At 33.8% G+C, this 20,598-nt stretch overlaps 3 protein-coding genes across 3 annotated transcripts; 1 reads left to right on the forward strand and 2 right to left on the reverse strand.

Annotated features, from left to right (window-relative positions):
• The first annotated feature begins 3,404 nt into the window (after positions 1-3,404).
• Positions 3,405-8,140, forward strand: LOC123885140 (GDP-Man:Man(3)GlcNAc(2)-PP-Dol alpha-1,2-mannosyltransferase). The gene is made up of 7 exons (XM_045934401.1): positions 3,405-3,848; positions 4,950-5,236; positions 5,395-5,581; positions 6,068-6,136; positions 6,243-6,436; positions 7,417-7,526; positions 7,629-8,140. Exons 1-7 carry the CDS (start codon positions 3,549-3,551, stop codon positions 7,871-7,873), a joined length of 1,392 nt encoding a protein of 463 aa, XP_045790357.1. The 5' UTR covers positions 3,405-3,548; the 3' UTR covers positions 7,874-8,140.
• A 429-nt stretch (positions 8,141-8,569) lies between these two features.
• LOC123885141 (putative RING-H2 finger protein ATL21A) lies at positions 8,570-10,975 on the reverse strand. Its single transcript, XM_045934402.1, has 2 exons — positions 10,190-10,975; positions 8,570-9,217 (listed from the first exon to the last, which is right to left on the reverse strand). Exons 1-2 carry the CDS (start codon positions 10,872-10,874, stop codon positions 8,766-8,768), a joined length of 1,137 nt encoding a protein of 378 aa, XP_045790358.1. The 5' UTR covers positions 10,875-10,975; the 3' UTR covers positions 8,570-8,765.
• Positions 10,976-11,452: 477 nt separating this feature from the next.
• On the reverse strand, positions 11,453-15,659 carry LOC123886368 (probable F-box protein At3g61730). The gene is given in 9 exon segments (XM_045935691.1): positions 11,453-11,681; positions 12,616-12,723; positions 13,143-13,313; positions 13,464-13,481; positions 13,484-13,510; positions 13,616-13,780; positions 14,341-14,385; positions 14,467-14,666; positions 15,517-15,659. Coding segments are annotated over 9 exon segments (960 nt in total). The 3' UTR covers positions 11,453-11,598.
• Between the last annotated feature and the right edge of the window lie 4,939 nt (positions 15,660-20,598).

The following is a 20,598-nucleotide window of genomic DNA, read 5'->3' on the forward strand; positions in this document are numbered from 1 at the left end:
ATGTTCACCGGAAAGAATGCACAAAGATTGTTGAATGGGAAATCCCTGCGATATTTCCTTTACAAGGAGACATGTTTTGTCATCGTCGTCGTCGTTTGCATGTTTGGATAAGAAAAAATTGGTGCGAAACATGTTGATGAAAGCATGGTTTTGCAACAAAAGGGAATATGATTTTTGAGCACATGTGAATCGTGTGAGTGATTTAAGAGGCAATTTAGAGAGAATAGAGAAAGCAATATCGTTGTGTATGTAAGATTGAGAAGAAGCACTAACCTTCTTCATATATGTTGTTGAAGCAGAAGAAGCCACGATGAAGCAAGCGGAGTCAGAAGGTTTGGCGCCTTAACTTTTTACATAAGTCCGCTTAAACACTTTGCCACCGATGACAAAACTCTTTAGTTTTTTATTTTTATTTTTATTTTAAATTTAATTTAATTTAATTAATTTTTTTTTTTAAGTAAATAGGTCAAATGCATTCGTGGATCTTTTAAGTTTAGAGTTTGTAAATCTTTTAAGGTTCTGTTTGGTAAAAAATAGCAGATAGCTGATAAGCTAGCTTATAGCGGGTGAGCTTATAGCGGTCAGCTTATATGCTAGCTTTTAGCTTATAACGAATAAGTTAGCTGATTGAAATTGTAGTGTTTGATAAAATTAACGGTTGAACTAGCTTATAAGTATGAAATGACATAAAAAAGATATGTTTAATTAATATTTAATTTTTTTCAAGTGAGATGATAGGGGTAAAATTGAAAGAAAATATGATAAGCTATGGCTACTTGAAATAGCATTTGGAAAATAAGCTATAAGCTAGTAAAATCAGCTATAAACTCATTTTTAAAAACTGTTACAAAACAGAGCTTTTAGCTTCTAAGCTAAAAGCTATAAGCTAGCTTATTGACCTTCCAAACAAAGCCCAAGTTTTAGGTAGCAAATAGGTTTTTAAGTTTCTTAGATATTATATTTATAACTTATTGCATTGTTGTCATTCTTTCGGTTATCCTCTCTTCCAATTGGACCAAGTACCTCAATTGTCCGAGCCTCATGGTTCACATTAGATTAAGCCTCAAATTCATAATGGTTAACAACAAAATTAACGGTCACGTCAATGTTAAAAAGAAATTGTTAAGCATACCAAAAAAGAAATTTAAAGATAAAATTATTATTAAAAAGATAACCTTTTATATTTTTAAAGTATTTAATGTAGAAATTTTAAGATAAAATTTTCTTATTAATAAGCTTTAAGTTTAACTAATGCATGAGGTCACTATTTAACATTTTCATTTTTGTAAATACATTTTTTTTTAATGCCACACATTATAAGAAAAAGTCGGGGGTGTTAAGGAAAATTCACCCATTTTAATTTATATAACAACACATATGAATTGTAAAAAATAAAAAAAAAACAACACATGTGAATTTTTTCTCAAATATAAGAAAAACTCACACATTTTAATATACATTAACTTTGTAACAAAAAAAAATATTACTTATCTTGCTAATTTGTGTTCTAAATCAGGTGTTAAGAAATCCAAAAATATAAACTTTACATTGAAAAAATAATAGTATTTTGACTCTTAAAGTTAAAATGCACGATTTTTTTAAACAAATACTTCGTGCAACCTAATTTATAAGTAACATTTTGTAGTTTCACGCATATTAAAAAATTATAATTATATGTAAAAATTACAGTTGCATGGACAAAAATACTTGGGGCCACCAAATGAAAAGTCATACAATGAAAAATAAAGATGAGAATAAAATGGTGATGCATGATTGAAGTAGGAGTAAGAAAGAAAAAAAAGACATTACTATAGCATAGTAGTATATGTTGAATTACTAATTAATCATATAAAATATAGTCAATAAAAAAGATTAAATCTATAATCTTAATTAGTGCGAAAACCAAATAATCATATGAGCATGTATATAAAATAGGATATTCCTGAAACACAAAGAAAGATAACCGGATGACAAACACCGATAACCGGATGACAAACACCCGTTGGCTTGTGGTTCTTCCTCAACCAGGACTTCTTATGCCCTAAGCACTCTTCAGATGGGGAGAAGAGGCGATATGCAGTACGTCCGGTATATTGGGGGACCATAGGCTATATATAGTGTGATAGCCAATCAGGGTTCCCATTATTCCGAAATGGGTCAACCTGACATCCACTCGTATTTAGCTCATATCCAATTAATTAATTACTTAATTATTTCTAAATAGAAATCTAATTAGTCTTTTAACTTTATTTGATTACTTAATCAATTAAGACTCCTAATTGATAAATAGCTAATATAATTATATAAAGATATTTGTCCACATAATATCATTGAAATATAATAAAATATTCCAACAGTATATTATTACACAGAGCAGATCCTCTTCAGTTGGAATATAACCAGAGAGAGTCCAGTTTATATCCTCACCATTCATAATTATTGTGTTTAATAAAATTATATGTAATGAAAAAAATGAATGGACGGGATTCAACTGCAGACAGTAAATTACTGCAAGGAATCCTTTCTCATTATTACATGTGTGATTACTCCACTACTCGAAATACGTGTGGTCGATCCATTGAAATCGTTAAGAAGTCACCAATAAGATGTGAGATGATTTGAACACGAGTTTATAAGTAAGTGATAATCTTCAATTTATAAGCCAATTTTGTAGAGTTGAGCCAAACCTAACTCTTAATTAGAAGATGATATTAGAGCTTCTTAAGAAGTTCCACATTGAATATGAAATGACCTTAATATAAATTTTACAAGAGGCAGTCACAAAACAACCATCATAATTCCGTAAAAAAAAAAAAACCATCATAATGACCTTTACAATTTTACGAATGTAGTATTTGTCAATTTACAAAGTTATATTTTCACCAATTTTTATGTGGAGGGATATGTTAACTCCAGGAGTAAGTCTCTGTTGACTTACTTCGCTTAATAACTCGATATCGGCATTATATTTCTTCAATTTAACCGTTGAATTTAAAGATCTCGTTGAGTAGATCAACTCTAAAAATTCAAAACCGTTTGACACTTTTTCTGATAACTTCAATTGAACGTACAACAAACTTTTAAAAAAACCGTAGAATGTCAATAGTCTGAAGACATAACTACTTTTTCTGAATTTTTATAAAAATTTGTGGAGTTGATCTACTCAATAAGATATTTGAATTCAACGATTGGATTGAAGAAATATAATATTAATATTGAGTTATTAAGCGGAGTAAGTCAACCTGGAGTCAACGGATCCCTCCTCAATTTTTATAATTTCAATTATCAATTTGTGTAAAAAAAAAAATTATCAATTTGTTTGCTTTAAAAAAAAAATTATCAATTGTTTGGTCACTCAATTAAAATGAAAATAAAGCCTTGTTTGGCTAGCATAAGAAAATATATTTTTGACGCAGCATAAGAAAATATTTAAAACCACTTTTTCTTTTCTTCTCCAAAACGCATTTTACAATTAATCTGCTTATCACAACTTCCTACATCTTCAACTACAACACAAACTCGTAAATTTCAACCACCACACCTTAACAATGATACTCATAGGATTCATCATCTTTACAGCTACACTCATCACTGCCATAATCATCAAACTCTGTTTTTCAGCAATCAACGGTAGACGAAACAGGAAAACTGCGGTGGGTTTCTTCCATCCATACACCAACGACGGCGGCGGCGGAGAAAGAGTACTATGGTGTGCTGTCAAAGCTATCCAAGAAGAGAATCCTGATCTTCAATGCCTTGTATATACTGGAGATCACGATGCTACACCTCAATCGTTGTTGAATCGTGCAATTGATCGTTTTGGTGTTAAGCTTCTATCCCCTCCTAAGGTATTCATTTTTTCTTCATTCTGCTATATGGGTTTTGTTTTCTTTTAGCTTATTGCAAATGGGGTTTTGTAAAGTTTCATTCTTTTTAGTTTTAGAATAGTTTTGATTCATGTAATGTTTATTGGGTTGGAACCCTTTTTAAGCTTATGTGGGTTTTGTTCTTGATGAAATGAGACACTAGCAAGTAGCTTTTTCTTATGAGGGTTTTTTTTATATATGTTGAGAGTCATATTGGATAGTGTTAAGTTGCGGTTAGGCTACGAGACTTTCGTGTTGTAGCAAAATGTGGCTGAGGTTACGGTTGTGATGTTGTTGTAGAGACCTTTAAAACCTTTATATTGCGACCCCGATTGCAGTTGCAGTCTAAATTTGGTTATAAAAGCGAGACAGCTCTTACTTTACAAGCCGGTTTTATGACAACATTTACTCTTGTAAATGTTAATTGGGGTAGAACCCTTTTATGGTTTTGAGATATGTTCTTAACATTTTATGTGGTGAAATGAGACAATAGCAAGTACTAGTATTTTTAAGTGGGTTTTGAGTTTTGTTTATTTTTGTTGATGAAATTGTGGTTGCAGTTACGCTATGAACCTTGATATTATGGCAAATTTTTGGGCTAATGCGGCGGCAATTACAGTTGTGATGCCGTTGCAGAACCTGTAAAACTTTTATATTGTGGTTACAGTATGGATAGTTGTTATAAAAGAAAGACTACTCCTACCTTAAAAATCGGTTTTGTGGCGTTGAGTTGGGGTATACTTGTCATTGTGATTATGGATTTATCAGCATTTACCTGAATGGAGAGATTGCTCTTCTGTAACTGCCATATTATAGTGATGATCAGAGGATTGATAGGAGGACTGGAATTTGTTACAATATTTGTATGGATTTATTGGCATATTTAGCACGTACAAGTATTAGGTTGTTAGTCAACCGTGGTTATTGTTGTAGCTGGTAATTGGTCATGGAAAAAAGATAAAAATGTGTTTTTGAATTTGCTTATATGAAGTAAATGGATATTGTTGCAATGGTAAGCATAACTTATTTTGGAACCTGTTGTGATAATAACCTGTGTCTTTTTATTATCCACACAATTCGCAGGTGGTGCATTTGTACAAGAGGAAGTGGATTGAAGAAACGACTTATCCACACTTTACTATGATTGGTCAAAGTCTAGGCTCTATGTATCTTGGATGGGAAGCTTTGTGCAAGTTCACCCCTTTATATTATTTTGATACAAGTGGTTATGCTTTTACATATCCACTTGCTAGGTTGTTTGGATGCAAAGTTATTTGTTATACACATTACCCTACTATCAGTTCTGACATGCTATCTCGCGTTCGCCAACGCAGCTTGATGTATAATAATGATTCCTTGGTTGCCAAAAGGTTTGATTTTCATTTTTTTCCCCTCATCTAATTCAATTCATACATGTTTGTTAGATGATGGTATTGATCCTTTTTTCTTCTTCTTCAATATTTTATAAATTTTAATATTATAGCTTATCCAAATTGCTTTAAGTAATGTGACGGTTATTTTTTGGTAGTGTTTGGCTTTCTCGGTGCAAAATAGTCTATTACACATTCTTCAGCTGGTTGTATGGGATTGTTGGATCTTGTACACACCTAGCTATGGTCAATTCATCTTGGACCAAAGCCCATATTGAAAAGCTTTGGGGAGTTCCAGATCGGATTAAGCGAGTTTATCCTCCTTGTGACACTTCAGGACTTCAGGTTTGAAATTTAGTCTTTATTGTCCTGAAATTGTTGTTGGTATATTGTCAAGATCCTCATATCCATATCACTTTGGGAAGTTGGTTTCAAATATCATGAATTGATAGCTTATCCTCGCACATTAGTTTAGAACTCAAAATTAATGTCAGCACTCACTTAAGTTCTAGACCAGTGGTCTGGGTTGGGACGCTGAAAGAGTATAAAGAAGTAGGTCTAGGTTTCTATTTTTTGCTGCGAACAAATTTCTTCTCCCCCTAACAAATTAACCGCTAACATTTGCCTATAAAAAAATCGGCACTTTTGCTATGTCACTTATTATTAAGATCCTAGACAATTGTTACTCGGCCAATTTAGTAAACACTGAAGGGTGATACCAATATCTCTCTTTGCTAGTTAAATAATCCATATACATACATATAGATACACGTATGCATTACCTTTTGTGGTAATTACCAGTGGATTCTAACAGTTTAGCATTATTGGCAGGTGCTTCCTTTGGAAAGATCAGCTGAAATTCCTGTAATAATATCTGTTGCACAATTTCGACCAGAGAAGGTAGGCATACTCCCATCAACCTTGTGAATGGAAGGTAAAACTATTTTGTTGGCTTATTTTGGCTTATGTTGATTGCTTCAAGTTTACACAATTCTATTTATTGTAGGCTCACAGTCTCCAACTTGAGGCCTTTTCACTTGCCATTAAGAGATTGGAGTCTGGCTTGCCGAAACCTAAACTCCAGTTTGTTGGTAGCTGTAGAAATAAATCAGATGACGAAAGACTGCAAAGGTTAAAAGAGAAAGCAATTGAGCTGAATGTGATTGAACAAGTGGAATTCCACAAGAATGTAACATACAGGTTAGTACCAGTGGATTTTTTTTTTCCCTTTTTTATTTTAAAGATCCTAAATACTTCCTCTGCAAAACATAATGTTAACAAAAAAAAAATGTTAACAAATAACTATTATGTAGAACGCATACCTTAAGTGGTAGTTGATTGCTTAGTTCCCAAGTTTATGTACATCAGGGTATGAAACACTGACACAAACACGACACTGACATATCCACACTGATAATGATTTGAGAAAATAAAAGTAAATTGAATGTAACATGTGTTAGTGTCGTGTTGGACAATGATGCGTTTCAGACACCAAACACACATTCAATTTGAAGTATTGGTGCTACAGGTCTAACTACCATTGATGACTAGTTTATGCATCTATGTTCATCGCTACACATTTATCTCTTTAACAAACACCATGACTTATGCTTCCTGCTGGTATATCAAAATATATAGTTTGCTTATTTTAAGATGGACGTTGTTCTGTCATTGTTTATCGGTGGGAGAAGATGTGATCAATATTTCTAACTTCTGAAAAAGTTAAACTCAGCTTGAAGTAGTGTGTGGATGAGTCTGTAATAAACTATTTCCAAATTTTTATGGATTCTTTATTTCCGAATTGTAAAAACCCGTAAAATTTAAACTAGTGTATTATAGACTTATCCTTAAAGATCTAATTCCCTCTTCCAAATTGGAGCAAACTAATTTCTTTTGTTAATAGCTTATAAGTCTTGTGAAAATTAGTCGATCGCATTTTTAAAACACAAGTTCAGTGTTGAAGTTTTTTTTTTTTGAAGAAGCTAAATTAGCCCATTCAAATTGGCACCAGAGAATCGAACCTGAGACCTTAAGGAGGAGCACACTCCCAGATCCCAAGCCAATACCATTCGGTGTTGAAGTTGTCTGTCGATCGTTCTGGATTTTATTTATATACTTCTAGAAGATTAATTTTAAATGCGTTCTTGCTCGTTATATTTGATAATCGCCATGACCTGCAGGGATTTGGTGGGACTTTTAGGCGGCGCTGTTTCCGGTATCCATTCAATGACAGATGAGCATTTTGGCATTAGTGTTGTAGAATATATGGCTGCTGGTGCCATCCCAATTGGTACGTGTGCTATAAGTTAAACCTCTTCATAAATACACTTTTTATTTTCTTTATACCCTGTGATCATGTGCTTACATTGATTATTTTTGGATTGCTTTTCAGCTCATAATTCAGCCGGCCCAAAAATGGACATCGTATTGGACGAAGATGGACAGCAAACAGGGTTTCTTGCCTGCACTGTTGAAGAATATGCAGACTCCATTTTTAAAGTCATTAAGATGTCAGAGACAGAAAGACTAAAGATGGCTGCTGCTGCAAGAAAACGAGCAAGCAGGTTTTCTGAGCAGCGGTTTTGCGATGATTTCAAAGCCGCAGTGCGCCCTATTATCGGTGGTATTTCTAGATAATGATCTACCAACTAATCTGCACGATTGTAGGTTAAAATGGAGAGTTTCTTCTGTGCCAGCCTAACCATCTGAGAATATAAGCCAAGAATTTTGTTACAGAAAAATAGTTAAATTTTTATATTGTCTCTCTTTTCTTAGTTAGGTTATTTTCTAGTCCTTATACCAAATGGTAAATGATTACACGTGTACTTTACCAAAAAAAAAATGATTACACGTGTACAAAGGATTTTTGGAAGTTGGATTGTAATATAAGAAAATATTGATCTATCTAGTCTGAATTATGTTTTCATGTAAACATGCTAAAATGGTACATATCTAAGTTGAAATTCCGAAATCCAATTTATGCTTGTAAATTTTATGAATGAGATAAATACATTAAAATGTAGCTGGTGATTTGAAAAACACCAAATCAACCACTTAAAGGCTAGGAAACAATTGTCCAATCCCTAATGGAACCAACTAAAACAGCTTCTCCATCAGTTCCTGCCTTCATTGTATGCTATTTAACTTGAAGAACTGATTGTATTGAAAAGAAAATGTAAAACAACGAACAAAGGATCTTTGCATTGAAATCAAAGTACACCATTATTCGATCATAACCCACATCTAAACACTTTGCACTTATGTGATAGGGGGTTTGATATTTTTATTGTATGAATTAGATATACTTTTTGTGCAACTGTGGAAACTAATATCTTGAATCATGTCAAACACAAACGGGTGGTGAACTCTATCTTTTGAAGTTTTTGCATTTCCAGCTCGAGTTTCAACTCGAAATCTTGATTAAACGGGAAAAGGTCTATGTTATGTCATGAATGATTTGTAAATGTATATACACACAATTACTAACACTAATAATTAAAAAAATATGATTTGCATTGTCCATGATCACTCAAACATTACTAGAAGCAACATTAAGAGGAGAAGGAGCAGGAGAATTACGACAAACAGGGCATGTAACATTCATACGGAGCCACTCATCAATGCAATCAGCATGAAAACAATGTTTGCATTCAGGAATGCATCTTATTGTCTCTTTACTATTGTATTCTGATAAGCATATCCAACAACTTCCGTCATTTGGTCCAGGTACGCGTCGACTCTCCCCAAGAACTACTTTCTCATAAGATTCAATTGTCAATTCGTCTAGACCTGTCACTATTGTGACTTCAGGTTGTGGTGATATTGCAGCTGGTGCTGACCGAGAAGCAGCATTTCTGGTAATGTTGGCTATTCTATCATTGTAGCACACACAAGATGCCATTAACATAACAAAGATTAGAGCTGGTCCAGTAATACATAATGCTATGATTCTGAAAACTTTAAGTCCTTGTCGCGATGTACCTGAAAATTGAAGCCGCAAAATATCAGTGTATGGATAATGGAACTACAGAAAAGATATTGTTTATTAGAAAATGTTATAAAAAAAAGGAGCATATAGATTGAGAGTTGTAACAAGTCTGTGTAAATGTTTAACATGTTTTGGGACATAAAATTGATTTTGTCATATTTTAATATTTCAACTTAAAGATGAGATTTGTATCTTTTAACTTTTGAACTTTTGAAAGTGCATTTTTAACATAACATTGATTGTGTAACAAATCTTTGTAAAACATAAATCACTTTTACATTCATTTTTTTTACAAAGTCAAACTTTTACTATTGAACCTGAAACCTCATAGACACTTTTACATTCAATTTAATTCTAACTAAATTCAATTTTTATAATTAACAATAAACACTCAGAATATCTATATGCTTAAAATTTTAACTTTTACATTCAATTTGTATAATAAACAATAGACACTCATGGTGGTGACCACTTGCACAATAGTTTTTTATTCCTTAAATTTTAAAATCAAGTCATACCCCAAAATATTTCTTGAACTATTATTAGTTTGTTAAGCAAGTTGTCCCCAAGTTGAATTTGTTTTTTAATGAAGTGCCAACGTTGCACTAGTTAATTTTTGCTACTGATATGTACGCATGGTACTTGCAATAATTTTTGTTAATTTATTGCCAACATGCAAATAGAATCCTAAAGTCAATAAGAATAAATTATAAACAAACCAAAAATTGCCATGGTTATCTTAATCGCTGAGGTAAAACCATTGACTAATATTTTTCTAATTATTCCTTCTAACCTCAGCATGTGGGGCACCTAACAAACCTAGTGAAAGCATCCCTAAGTTAGCATCATGTCTTTATTTTATCTCTTTTTTTTTACTCTTAAAACATATTTGATCAACTAGTTTCTGTATACAGTAATAATAAACCTTATAGAATTGCATATTGAAGATCATAGAATATTTGTACCTTCTTGGTAATCAGACATACAAACAACTTGATTGTTGTAAATGCTTTCTAATCCACACATTAGCCCATGTGTTTCACAAAAATTGCAGTCAGGTTTATCCCATGTTAATTGAAGATCTGCATTAAGATCATCTCTGAGTTTTTCTCCGAATCGTTCTTGTCTTGCAATTGGAACTAAAAGCCGTTTGATAACAGAACAAGACCCAGGAAGTGAATTGACCAAATTCACTGAAAGGATAGCTGATACAAAATATGTTGAATTACTAAGACAATCAATGGGAATGAATTGTGACCCTAAATTCTGAGATATATTCTGAGATGAACAGCTTAAAAAGGTGTAGTCACGACTAAAAGTAGCAATGAAAGGAGAATTTGAAAAATTGAGACTTAGAAGACGTTTCGGAAGACAATTATCAGGATCATAGAGTTGTATCTGTTGTGTGAGATAATTTATGTTGCGTACATAGAATTTGCCAGAATAAGGAAGCTCTAGAACTGATGATTTTCTTTGATTTGAACAAATTAAGTTGAAACCAGGATAACCACAATAAGGAGATTGCTCACCTTTTAGTATAAAGGGAAAACGAATAGGTAAACTAAAGTTACCACATAAAGAAACTGGGCAATCGTTTAAGGCATGTATGACAGGAAATATTAAGTAAAGAAGGACCTTCAAGATGCCCATTATTACTTCTCAGATTGCGAATCTGCGGTAGGAAGCATCAGCTTATAAGTTATAAGATGATGAAAGTTGAAACTGTATTTTAATTTTAAATTCCATCAAATTTTCAACGCAGTATAGAAAGTCAAATAATATTTTATACTGATATAGCTTAAATCTTAATTGACTCATTCTTGTAGTAGGTATGCCTCAAAACAATTTTTTTCTTTTTCGAAAGATGCCTTAAAAAAGTTATTGGCAGTATTATTACCTATCTATCTGGCATAATACTACTTGGATGTTTCTGATATTGCCAGAATTTAACCAACTAAGACAGTTCATAGCTTGATCTTATGATTACTTCTATGTCAAGTCAACTCTTACCATTAACAATGATCATAAGTAATATTCAGCTTTCTTTAGTTTGGTTTGATTTTAGCATACTGAACAAGCAATTCAATTTTAGGGAAGTGGATGTATCAAGATCTACATGAAATTTTATAACTTTCATACAAAATAATGTTTTACCATTCAGCTACTATTTATCAACTTCTCATTTTGGAAATAGTATTTCAATATGGTCATGTATAAACCATTGCCTACATATGGGGAATTAATGAATGGGTGTACAATAGTTGTTTTCAGTTGTAAGAATATTGTCTCATATAAAAATGTCATATTGCATTTTAAAGGGTAGGGATGAACTACCCAACCCCGGGGCCCTTGTCGAAGACATGTTTGAGATGAATCACAGAAGCTGCTGAGAGATTCGAATGGAAACAACTTTTCCATCAGGTCCTTCCCTCATAGCTTGGTATTTCACATGAAGACCTGCTTGTAGTGAAAAATAAAATGAAATATCGTGAATTTCAATTGAAACTAAACTACATAAATTTCAATATTCAAGAATACGCAAAAAAAAATATGTTCAAATGAGTTTAACAGCATTGTAAACAACAAAAAATGAGTTAACTACAGGGCATCAATGAAATTGCCAAGCTGAGTTATATAAGAAATATGGGATTTTAGATTTTGAGATTTATTGATGTCTCTAGATATATGCCCTTGTGTTGAATTCGTTACTATAGTTTTTTTTTGGAAAGAATCAATTTGATTTAGCAGGATGCATACAAGTGTTTTTCTGCAGAAAAGTTTGGCAACATTTGGGCTTCAATTGTTGGGGTATTGTAAAATATGTGTGGAAAAATACTGAACTGTAAGTTGTTCATGCATTGATATGTTGTATCATCAAAAGAAGATTTGGGGCTGTTGTGGATTGGTGGAGAGTACATGCTTATCTCAGTTAATGGTAAAGTAGCATGAATAGTTGTGGAGTTTAATTGAAGTATTGGAACAGTTGGTATTGGAAAGAGAAATGGTATACAGGTTTTGGATTGGAGGGATAATAGAATGGTAAGCCAATTTGATGGGGAGTAACCGATTTTGCACAACCGCAACGCAATAAAAGATGAAGGATCTTGTCCTTCTTTGTAGTTGGGTAAACACACTGGATGCCAAGGGAGACTCAATAAAAATCTGTGTTGGAGTGAATCAATAGTTGTAGCATAGGGCTTAATTTACTGATTTGTTTGTTTTGATAACTGGTTGTTATGCAGCATGTTGCTGTGCTGTCATCAGATTTGTACTCATTCTTATAACAAGTTTTCTAAGATTTACTTCAATAATTGTCAAAACCAAAAAAAAAAAGATTTACTTCAGTAATTGATTCAGAGACATGAAAGCTGGAAAGAAGAATGTTTCTTACCTTCATTTTCTTGTAAATTAGTGTTCACTGCTACTGCATGGAAAGCAATCATAGCCTTGGGTTGCCAGTCATTATGTTTCCCAATCCAAGACTTGTAATCAAATACCGCTGCCATTCAATTTGAAAATGAAAACATATCAGCATGATGTGTTAGTGCCAGGACTTGGTAACTATCATCTTTGAAGGGTAAGCAATATAAAAAGAATGAATTTAGAACACAAAATTACTTAAACACTTATTCCTCAAACCCAGAATCAGTCTGATGCATAACATTCTCATTGCAATTAACTTGTTCCTTGATTATCTTATGAAATTATGAATTCATTACTGGAGCTAAACCTGTGTAACCTTAACTGAAACTAGTTTTTAAAAGCATAGTTTCAATATATTTATGTTTCTATTCTTCTTGACAGAATCAATCCTCTTTATGCAATGACATTAGATGGGTGGTTTACCTTAATTCTTAAAGAAAAACATCGACAAGGCTATTGATTTTTGGGAAGTTGACTTGAAGTATAAAGGTTTACCAGCTGTAGAAGAACTCTGCAGGTGTTTGATGTCAAAAATGGAGCCAGTAGCCCCATCTGCTCGTTTCTTGACATCATGAGATCCGACAACCTCATACTCCCAGCTCCCGTTTTGGTAGCCTTCACAGAGGAATAGTTCTATATGCCTTGCGTCTAATGTCTGCATTGTTCCTATATAAGCAGGAGAAACATGTTAAATTGAGTAAGTATATTCTAGCCTTGTTCTATTGCAAAATCTTGCCATTCAAAATAGTCATCACTGATGAGTTATTTAAGATGGTTAAGGGATGTGCAGCACTCGTTAGATTATATTGAAATTACCATCGCAAGTATTGAGTTACAAACCGGGCATCGCACAAGCTGCAGATCTGAAATATAAACAAATGAAATGTTATTTAATCGAATACTTATATCATATGTTAACTTAATTGATTTCAATGATAGTTCTTTAGTCAAATAAAACTTGGGAGTACCAGCTATCCAGATTCCAGGTTTAATGTTGTCTAGAAAGCAACAACCGTGAGACTGCAACATCTCTTCCAAGCTTTCTTCTTTCTTTAACTCCTCAGGAAAAGTCAGTCTCTCAGTCAGGAGGGACACTGAAGAATCAAAGAAAAAAGCACCAATACGCATCCAATCTGATAGAAAATATTAAAAAATTGTTACAACATGAATATTTTTTTTACAAGTCTACTTGTGTTAAAGCTGCACATAATGCCCATAACAAATTTTCACTTATGTAGGTGTTGCTCTAGTTCAACAATATGTTGTATATATTCTGTCCAAGAAAAACAATCTGTTGTATATACATTACATAAGAATGAATCAGTCAGTAGTCAGATAAATCTAGATATCTAGATTGTGAATTTGCATAGGTAAGCAATAAGGTTTGCTATGTACATATAATTGTGCAACCTAGATTTAGGACAGTCAATAATTCCTAACAAATCTAAGATATTTGATACAAGATTGGAATATTCATCAATGATCAAGAGCAAGAGCATTAAACTGAAAATCTCAATTGTAGAATCTATTAAATGATCAAGAGCATTAAATGTGAGGTCACTTACTGCATCAAATTCATTACCATAACTATGTGTAGAATCTATTAAAATTTATTGTGAATCTCACAATATATTATGATATGAATACAGTATGTGAAAAATTAGTGCAATAAATAACCGAAGATCCAACTCACCAATGTGTTTCTCCTGCTGACGGAACTTGAAGGAGTGGCTCCCATCTGAAATTTCAAGATCAATGTTAATCACTGGCGGTGACAACGCCATTCATGAAAATTAATCAAGGCCTAGGTGTTACTTACCAAAGGCTGAAGTGTATAGCTTACTCCACTTGAATGCCACAGGTGGTGGAGATGGAACTTGAAGATCACGCAGACACACAAACTTCCAAATAGCATCATCCATGATAGTACGTCGGAACCATCGGTTTGTGGCTGCCAGCATTATCAGAGATTTTGCATCCAGATACTTCGCTATCTCTGTCCAAATATCTTCTTCGAACCTTCGTTAAAGCATTATTTCAAGTTATTAACACAAAATAAGAATAAATTACAATTAATCAAACATAGATTGATTAGATTCTATCATTAATGTTTCATGCGTATAGAAAATTAGAAATTATTAATTTAAAACTAGAAATGCATGTTCATCAATTAATCGTTTACGCATAAAAGCAATAGAAAACGAATATCTGAAGATTTTAAACATTCTCTGATCCATAAAACATAACAAATATAAAGAGTAATTAATCGATTATGAAGTTCAAAACTGAAATGACTTATTCAGCATAAACAGTTATTATTACTGAATTCAACAGAAAATAAGCTTAACTAATGAACGGAGAAACTCATCGAAGCAAATCAAATCAGAATCAAATGTTTGAAATCAAAGCGGATGCAGATTTTTCATTTCATCTTCGGTAAAAAAAAAAAATTCCAAAAATGAACAAAATTAACGTCCAATTTAATATTGAACTCAAAATCCAGAATCGTATCCGATTTTCGCCGAAGTTCTTCAGATCGCATTCAAACACAGACGTTTACACAGATCGAACACAAATTTTTGTAAGAGTAACAGAATAAGCATAGATTCAATTCAACAGATTCATTCAAGTAAGAAATCAAAACCACAGAGAAATGAGAAATCGATCAAATTAACTTAATATTACTAAAAACAGTTCAACAATCAGATCTAACTGAAATTCATAACTGAATTCTGATCTAAAACTCAAAAATGCATACTAAGCTTTCACAATCACGTTTAAATGGAACAACAGATAAAATTGAATCGAAGAAAGTGAATGTAACTGAAATCGAATTTGAAAGAGAGAGTGAGAGAGAGAGAGAGAGAACCATGAGAAAGTGGAATGAGCGGAGAGAAAAGGAGGACGAGGAGAGCTGCAACAACAGCAGATGGTTTTGGTTCGTCGGATTCGTTTTGCCGGCGGTGGAAGATCTCCGGCGGAGGAAGTAGCATGATTGAGTTGCTTTTTCATGCTTGCTTTGAAATTCAAAAACTGAACCACGCGTTCTGTTACTCTAACAAATCACAACAACGGTGCACACTCTTTGATTTTCGCTCTTTTTATAGGCGCGCCAAAATTTTGCTTTTCAAATATATTATTTTATTTTATTTATGAAAAATATTCAAATAAATTATAAAAATTAATAGAAATAAAAATAACGAAAAGTTAGTTGTTCACTTGTTTGGAATCTTCGAGAGGTGTGGGACACTTGTGCCCCCACTCAAATTCAGCAATTTTATTATTTATGTATATTACTTTTATTTTGATGGAATTTTATGTATATTTTTTTAGGATTAATATATGTGTATATTTTTTTTATTTTTTTTTATTTACAAGAGCTGAGAATCGAACCTAGAACTTATAGCGTACTACCAAAATCTCTCACCACCAGACCAAACCTAGTGGTTTTATGTGTATATTATTTTGATATATAGATTTCAAATACAAGTAATTTTTTTTTTAAGTAATTTAGTAGCTTAAATTCCACATTTTTAAAACGAATTTTTTTGAACAAGTCAAAATGAGATATGTTAAGAAAAACAGTATCCTCAACACAAGACGTGCTGAGATAGACTACCAAAGTTTACAATGAATCAAAGAAAAAAAATCATAAAAATCATACAAGGCTCAAACATAACAAATGACTAGACTAACGTAGTTTACAGTCATTTTTAAAACGAATTACTGGAGTGTGTGGAGTTTGAATTTTAACTCTTACATATATAATATAATATTCTTACCAACTAAGCTAATCTCACAGAGATAAAATACACACAATTTTATATAGATTAAAAACAAATTAATGAATTATCATTTAAAAAAAACCTTGAAATTGTAGAGATTAGAGTGTGATGTTAATTTTCCTCAGAATTAATTATTTTATTTGTTAAGTCTTTTAGATCAATGTAAAGAAGATTTTTAAAAAATAAACTAGAATATAAGTGGACTTAACATGTCAATCCAAATCCAAAAGATTGTGAATGTGTTGCACCAAAGTGGAAATGAATCCACTAAACTTGCATAACCACATTAATCAGGATTTTAAAGTCACTTTCCATTTCCATAGTTATACGTGAAAAGTCATCCTTCCAAATAATTATTAAGTCAAGATACAAGCTCAATGTTTCAACATTAATGATTCGTTTGGTTGAGCGGAAAGAAAGAGGAAGAAAAAAAAATTACAGATTCCAATAGATGAACTTAGACTAACTTTAATCCAAGTTTATCTATTAAAATCCGTAATTTTATTTCGTTCCTTTTTCTTTCTACTCAACCAAACGGACCTTAAAGGTGTCACACACTTCAATACTCTTAATATAGTCTTCAATTCATCTTCCTATGAATTGCAAAAAAGACCGCCACAACTTACAAACTCACCACCTCACTTGCATGCGCACCATCTCCCTTGTAAGCACCGTCACTATTGATTTTTATCCCATCATCAAAAAAACTTTATCCATTCTATGTAGATTATTTCCTTAAGATATCACGATGAAAATTCCATAATTTATTTAATTTAAATGAACAGAATAAAATTTCCAGTCCACCCATCCTAACTAATCACGTCTTCAACAGTTGTATCGTATAGTAGCAACAGTGGAACCGATGATCTTTTTGATTGATTTATCAAGTACGAGTACGAGAAGGAAGTAAGAAAGAGGACATTAATGAGATCTAGTGAAACCCCAACCTTTAAAAATAGAAATAAAAAATTCAAATATAAACAGCAAAATATTTAAGGGCGTAGATTTTAACATTATAAAACTTGAGAAAATTAATGGGGGAAATCCATTCCCCAGGTCAGGTACATGCCACCTGCATAGACCTTTACATGACACAGGTCATTTTTTATATAAACAATTATTCATATACATTATCATAAAAAAATTTATTAATAGTAGTCTCACCAAGCCTTTGTCAGAGCTTGAGGTGAAGTCTGCTGTGTGGGACTGCGATAGTTATAAAAGTCCAGGCCCTGACGGGATAAATTTTGGTTTCATCAAGGATTTTTGGGCTGAACTACGGGGTGATGTTATGCGTTTTATATCTGATTTTCATAGGAATGGTAAATTATCTAAGGGTATCAACTCTACTTTCATCGCTCTGATCGATCCCAAAGGTCGAAAGTCCACAACGGCTGAATGACTTCCGGCCAATCTCGCTGGTTGGCAGCCTGTACAAGATTTTGGCAAAGGTTTTGGCGAACAGGTTGCGTATAGTTATTGGTAGTGTCATTTCAGAGTCTCAAACGGCGTTTGTAAAAGATCGACAGATTTTGGACAGTATTCTCATTGCAAATGAGGTAGTAGATGATGCTCGGAAGGCTAAAAAAGAACTCATGCTTTTTAAGGTGGATTTTGAGAAAGCCTATGATTCCGTGGATTGGGGGTATCTGGACGCGGTTATGGAGAGGATGGCGTTCCCAACTCTGTGGAGGAAGTGGATAAGGGAGTGTGTGGGCACCGCTACTGCATCTGTTCTTGTAAATGGAAGCCCTACTGATAAATTCCCTCTAGAACGGGGTCTTAGACAAGGAGATCCGTTATCTCCTTTCCTTTTTCTTTTGGCTGCTGAGGGTTTGAATATTCTGATGGAGGCTATGGTGACTCATAACTTTTTTACGGGGTATAGGGTTGGGGGGAGTGATTCGACTTCAGTGTCGCACCTTCAGTTTGCTGATGATACCCTTCTACTTGGGGAGAAAAGTTGGGCTAATGTTCGGGCTTTGCGGGCTACTTTGGTGCTGTTTGAGAATATGTCTGGTTTGAAGGTGAATTTCAATAAGAGTATGTTGGTTGGGGTGAATATCCCTGTCTCCTGGTTAGGCGAGGCTGCGGCTGCACTGAGTTGTAAAGTGGGAAAAATTCCTTTCCTTTATTTGGGTCTTCCTATTGGGGGTGATTCGAGGCGTCTGATTTTCTGGGAACCGGTGTTGGCTCGTTTAAAGAATAGATAATCAGGTTGGAAGAGTCGTTTTCTTTCTTTTGGTGGTCGTCTGGTTCTACATAAGTCTGTCTTAACCTCTCTACCTGTCTATGCTCTATCTTTCTTCAAAGCTCCTTCAGGTATCATTTCCTCTATTGAATATCTTTTAATTAAATTTTTTTTTGGGGGGGGGGGGGGGGGGTGTGAGGATTTTAGGAAAATCGCTTGGGTAAATTGGAAAACTATTTGTTTGCGTAAGGAGTATGGAGGTTTGGGGGTTAGGCAGTTGAGGGAGTTTAATTTGGCTCTTTTAGGTAAATGGTGTTGGAGGTTGTTAGTGGATAGAGAAGGGTTGTGGTTTAGAGTGTTGGCGGCTCGGTATGGAGTAGAGGGAGGGAGATTACGAGATGGAGGGAGGCGTGGATCGGTGTGGTGGCGAGAGATAGCGAGTATTAGGGAGGGTGGCAGTGAGTCAGGTGGCAGGTGGTTTGGTGACCATGTTGTTAGGAGGGTGGGAGATGGGTCTGATACTCTTTTTTGGACAGATCCTTGGTTGGATGAGACTCCTCTTTGTGAGCGGTTTGGGCGCTTGTTTGCTTTGGCAGAGACCAAATCGCATACGGTGGCTGAGATGTCTTCTTTAGGGTGGGGGTTGGATGGGGCGGCGTGGGTGTGGAGGAGGCAGTTGAGGGCATGGGAGGAGGAGTTATTGGGGGAGTGTCAGTCTTTACTCTCTGTCATTTCTTTACAGGTACAATCTTTGGATAGGTGGCAGTGGCAGCCAGACCCTGATACAGGCTACACTGTCCGGGGTGCTTATCAGCTTTTGACTACTATGGAGTCGATTATTGTGGATGATGCGGAGCATCTCATTTGGCATCCTCAGGTTCCCTTGAAGGTTTCCATTTTTGCGTGGCGTTTATTGCGTGACAGGTTACCTACAAAGTCAAACCTTGTTACCCGAGGCATCTTATCTTCTGCATCTCATCATTGTGTTTCTGGATGTGGGGCGGCCGAGTCGACCCACCATTTATTCATCTTTTGCAGTACTTTTGGTTCTATTTGGGATTTGGTTCGCTCTTGGATTGGCATTTCATCGACGGGTTTCATTTCCATCCGGGATCATTTCGTTCAGTTTACTTTATCAGCTGGTGGATCTAGAGCACGTTGGTCTTTTTTGCAACTCATTTGGCTTGCTAGTGTATGGGTTGTGTGGACGGAAAGAAATCATAGAGTGTTCAGAGGTTCAACTAGCACTCCTCATCAGATGTTGGACAAGATCAAGCTCTTTTCTTATAGGTGGTTGAAGACGACGAGTGTTACTTTAGTCTCAAACTACCATATGTGGTGTTAATCCTTTGCTATGTTTGGGCCTTATATGATTGTGTGTATTTCTTTCTGTGACTATTTGTAGACTTTGGTAGTCTATCTTAGCACATCTTGTGTTGAGAAGATTGCTTGTGTTAATATATATATCTCATTTTTGCTTGTTCAAAAAAAAAAATTATTAATATACAAACACTTTATTTATTTTTTTTACATAAACTTAATGATATGTATTTCTTTCTTTTTTATAAAAAAAAAAGTGATATGTGTTTGAGCAACTAAAATTTTGTTTAAATATTTGAACCTTACAACTTTAAAGAGATGATTGTCAAGCAAAACATCAAAAGTATGTCTTAAGAGTCGGATTGATTTTTAAAATTTGAAGAAATGAAGTTATAGATAATCATATGATATTTCAATAGCTCTTATTTTAAGTGATAGAAATGAATAATTAATTGTTCTCCCTTTCACACCAAAATCCAACTGCGAACATAGTCTAAAAACAATCAATTACTTCTAATTTCAATGTCATAAATTTTAATGGAGGGAGTACCAATACGCAGCATGTTCGTGTTGCAAAATTTGCAACAAAACGCTAGTATAAACCCTAGCAGATATTGATTTGTCTTTTGAAAAAAACCAAATCAAATATGAGAGA

The sequence above is a fragment of the Trifolium pratense genome, linkage group LG5, assembly GCF_020283565.1.
Source record: "Trifolium pratense cultivar HEN17-A07 linkage group LG5, ARS_RC_1.1, whole genome shotgun sequence".
Lineage (NCBI taxonomy): Eukaryota > Viridiplantae > Streptophyta > Magnoliopsida > Fabales > Fabaceae > Trifolium > Trifolium pratense.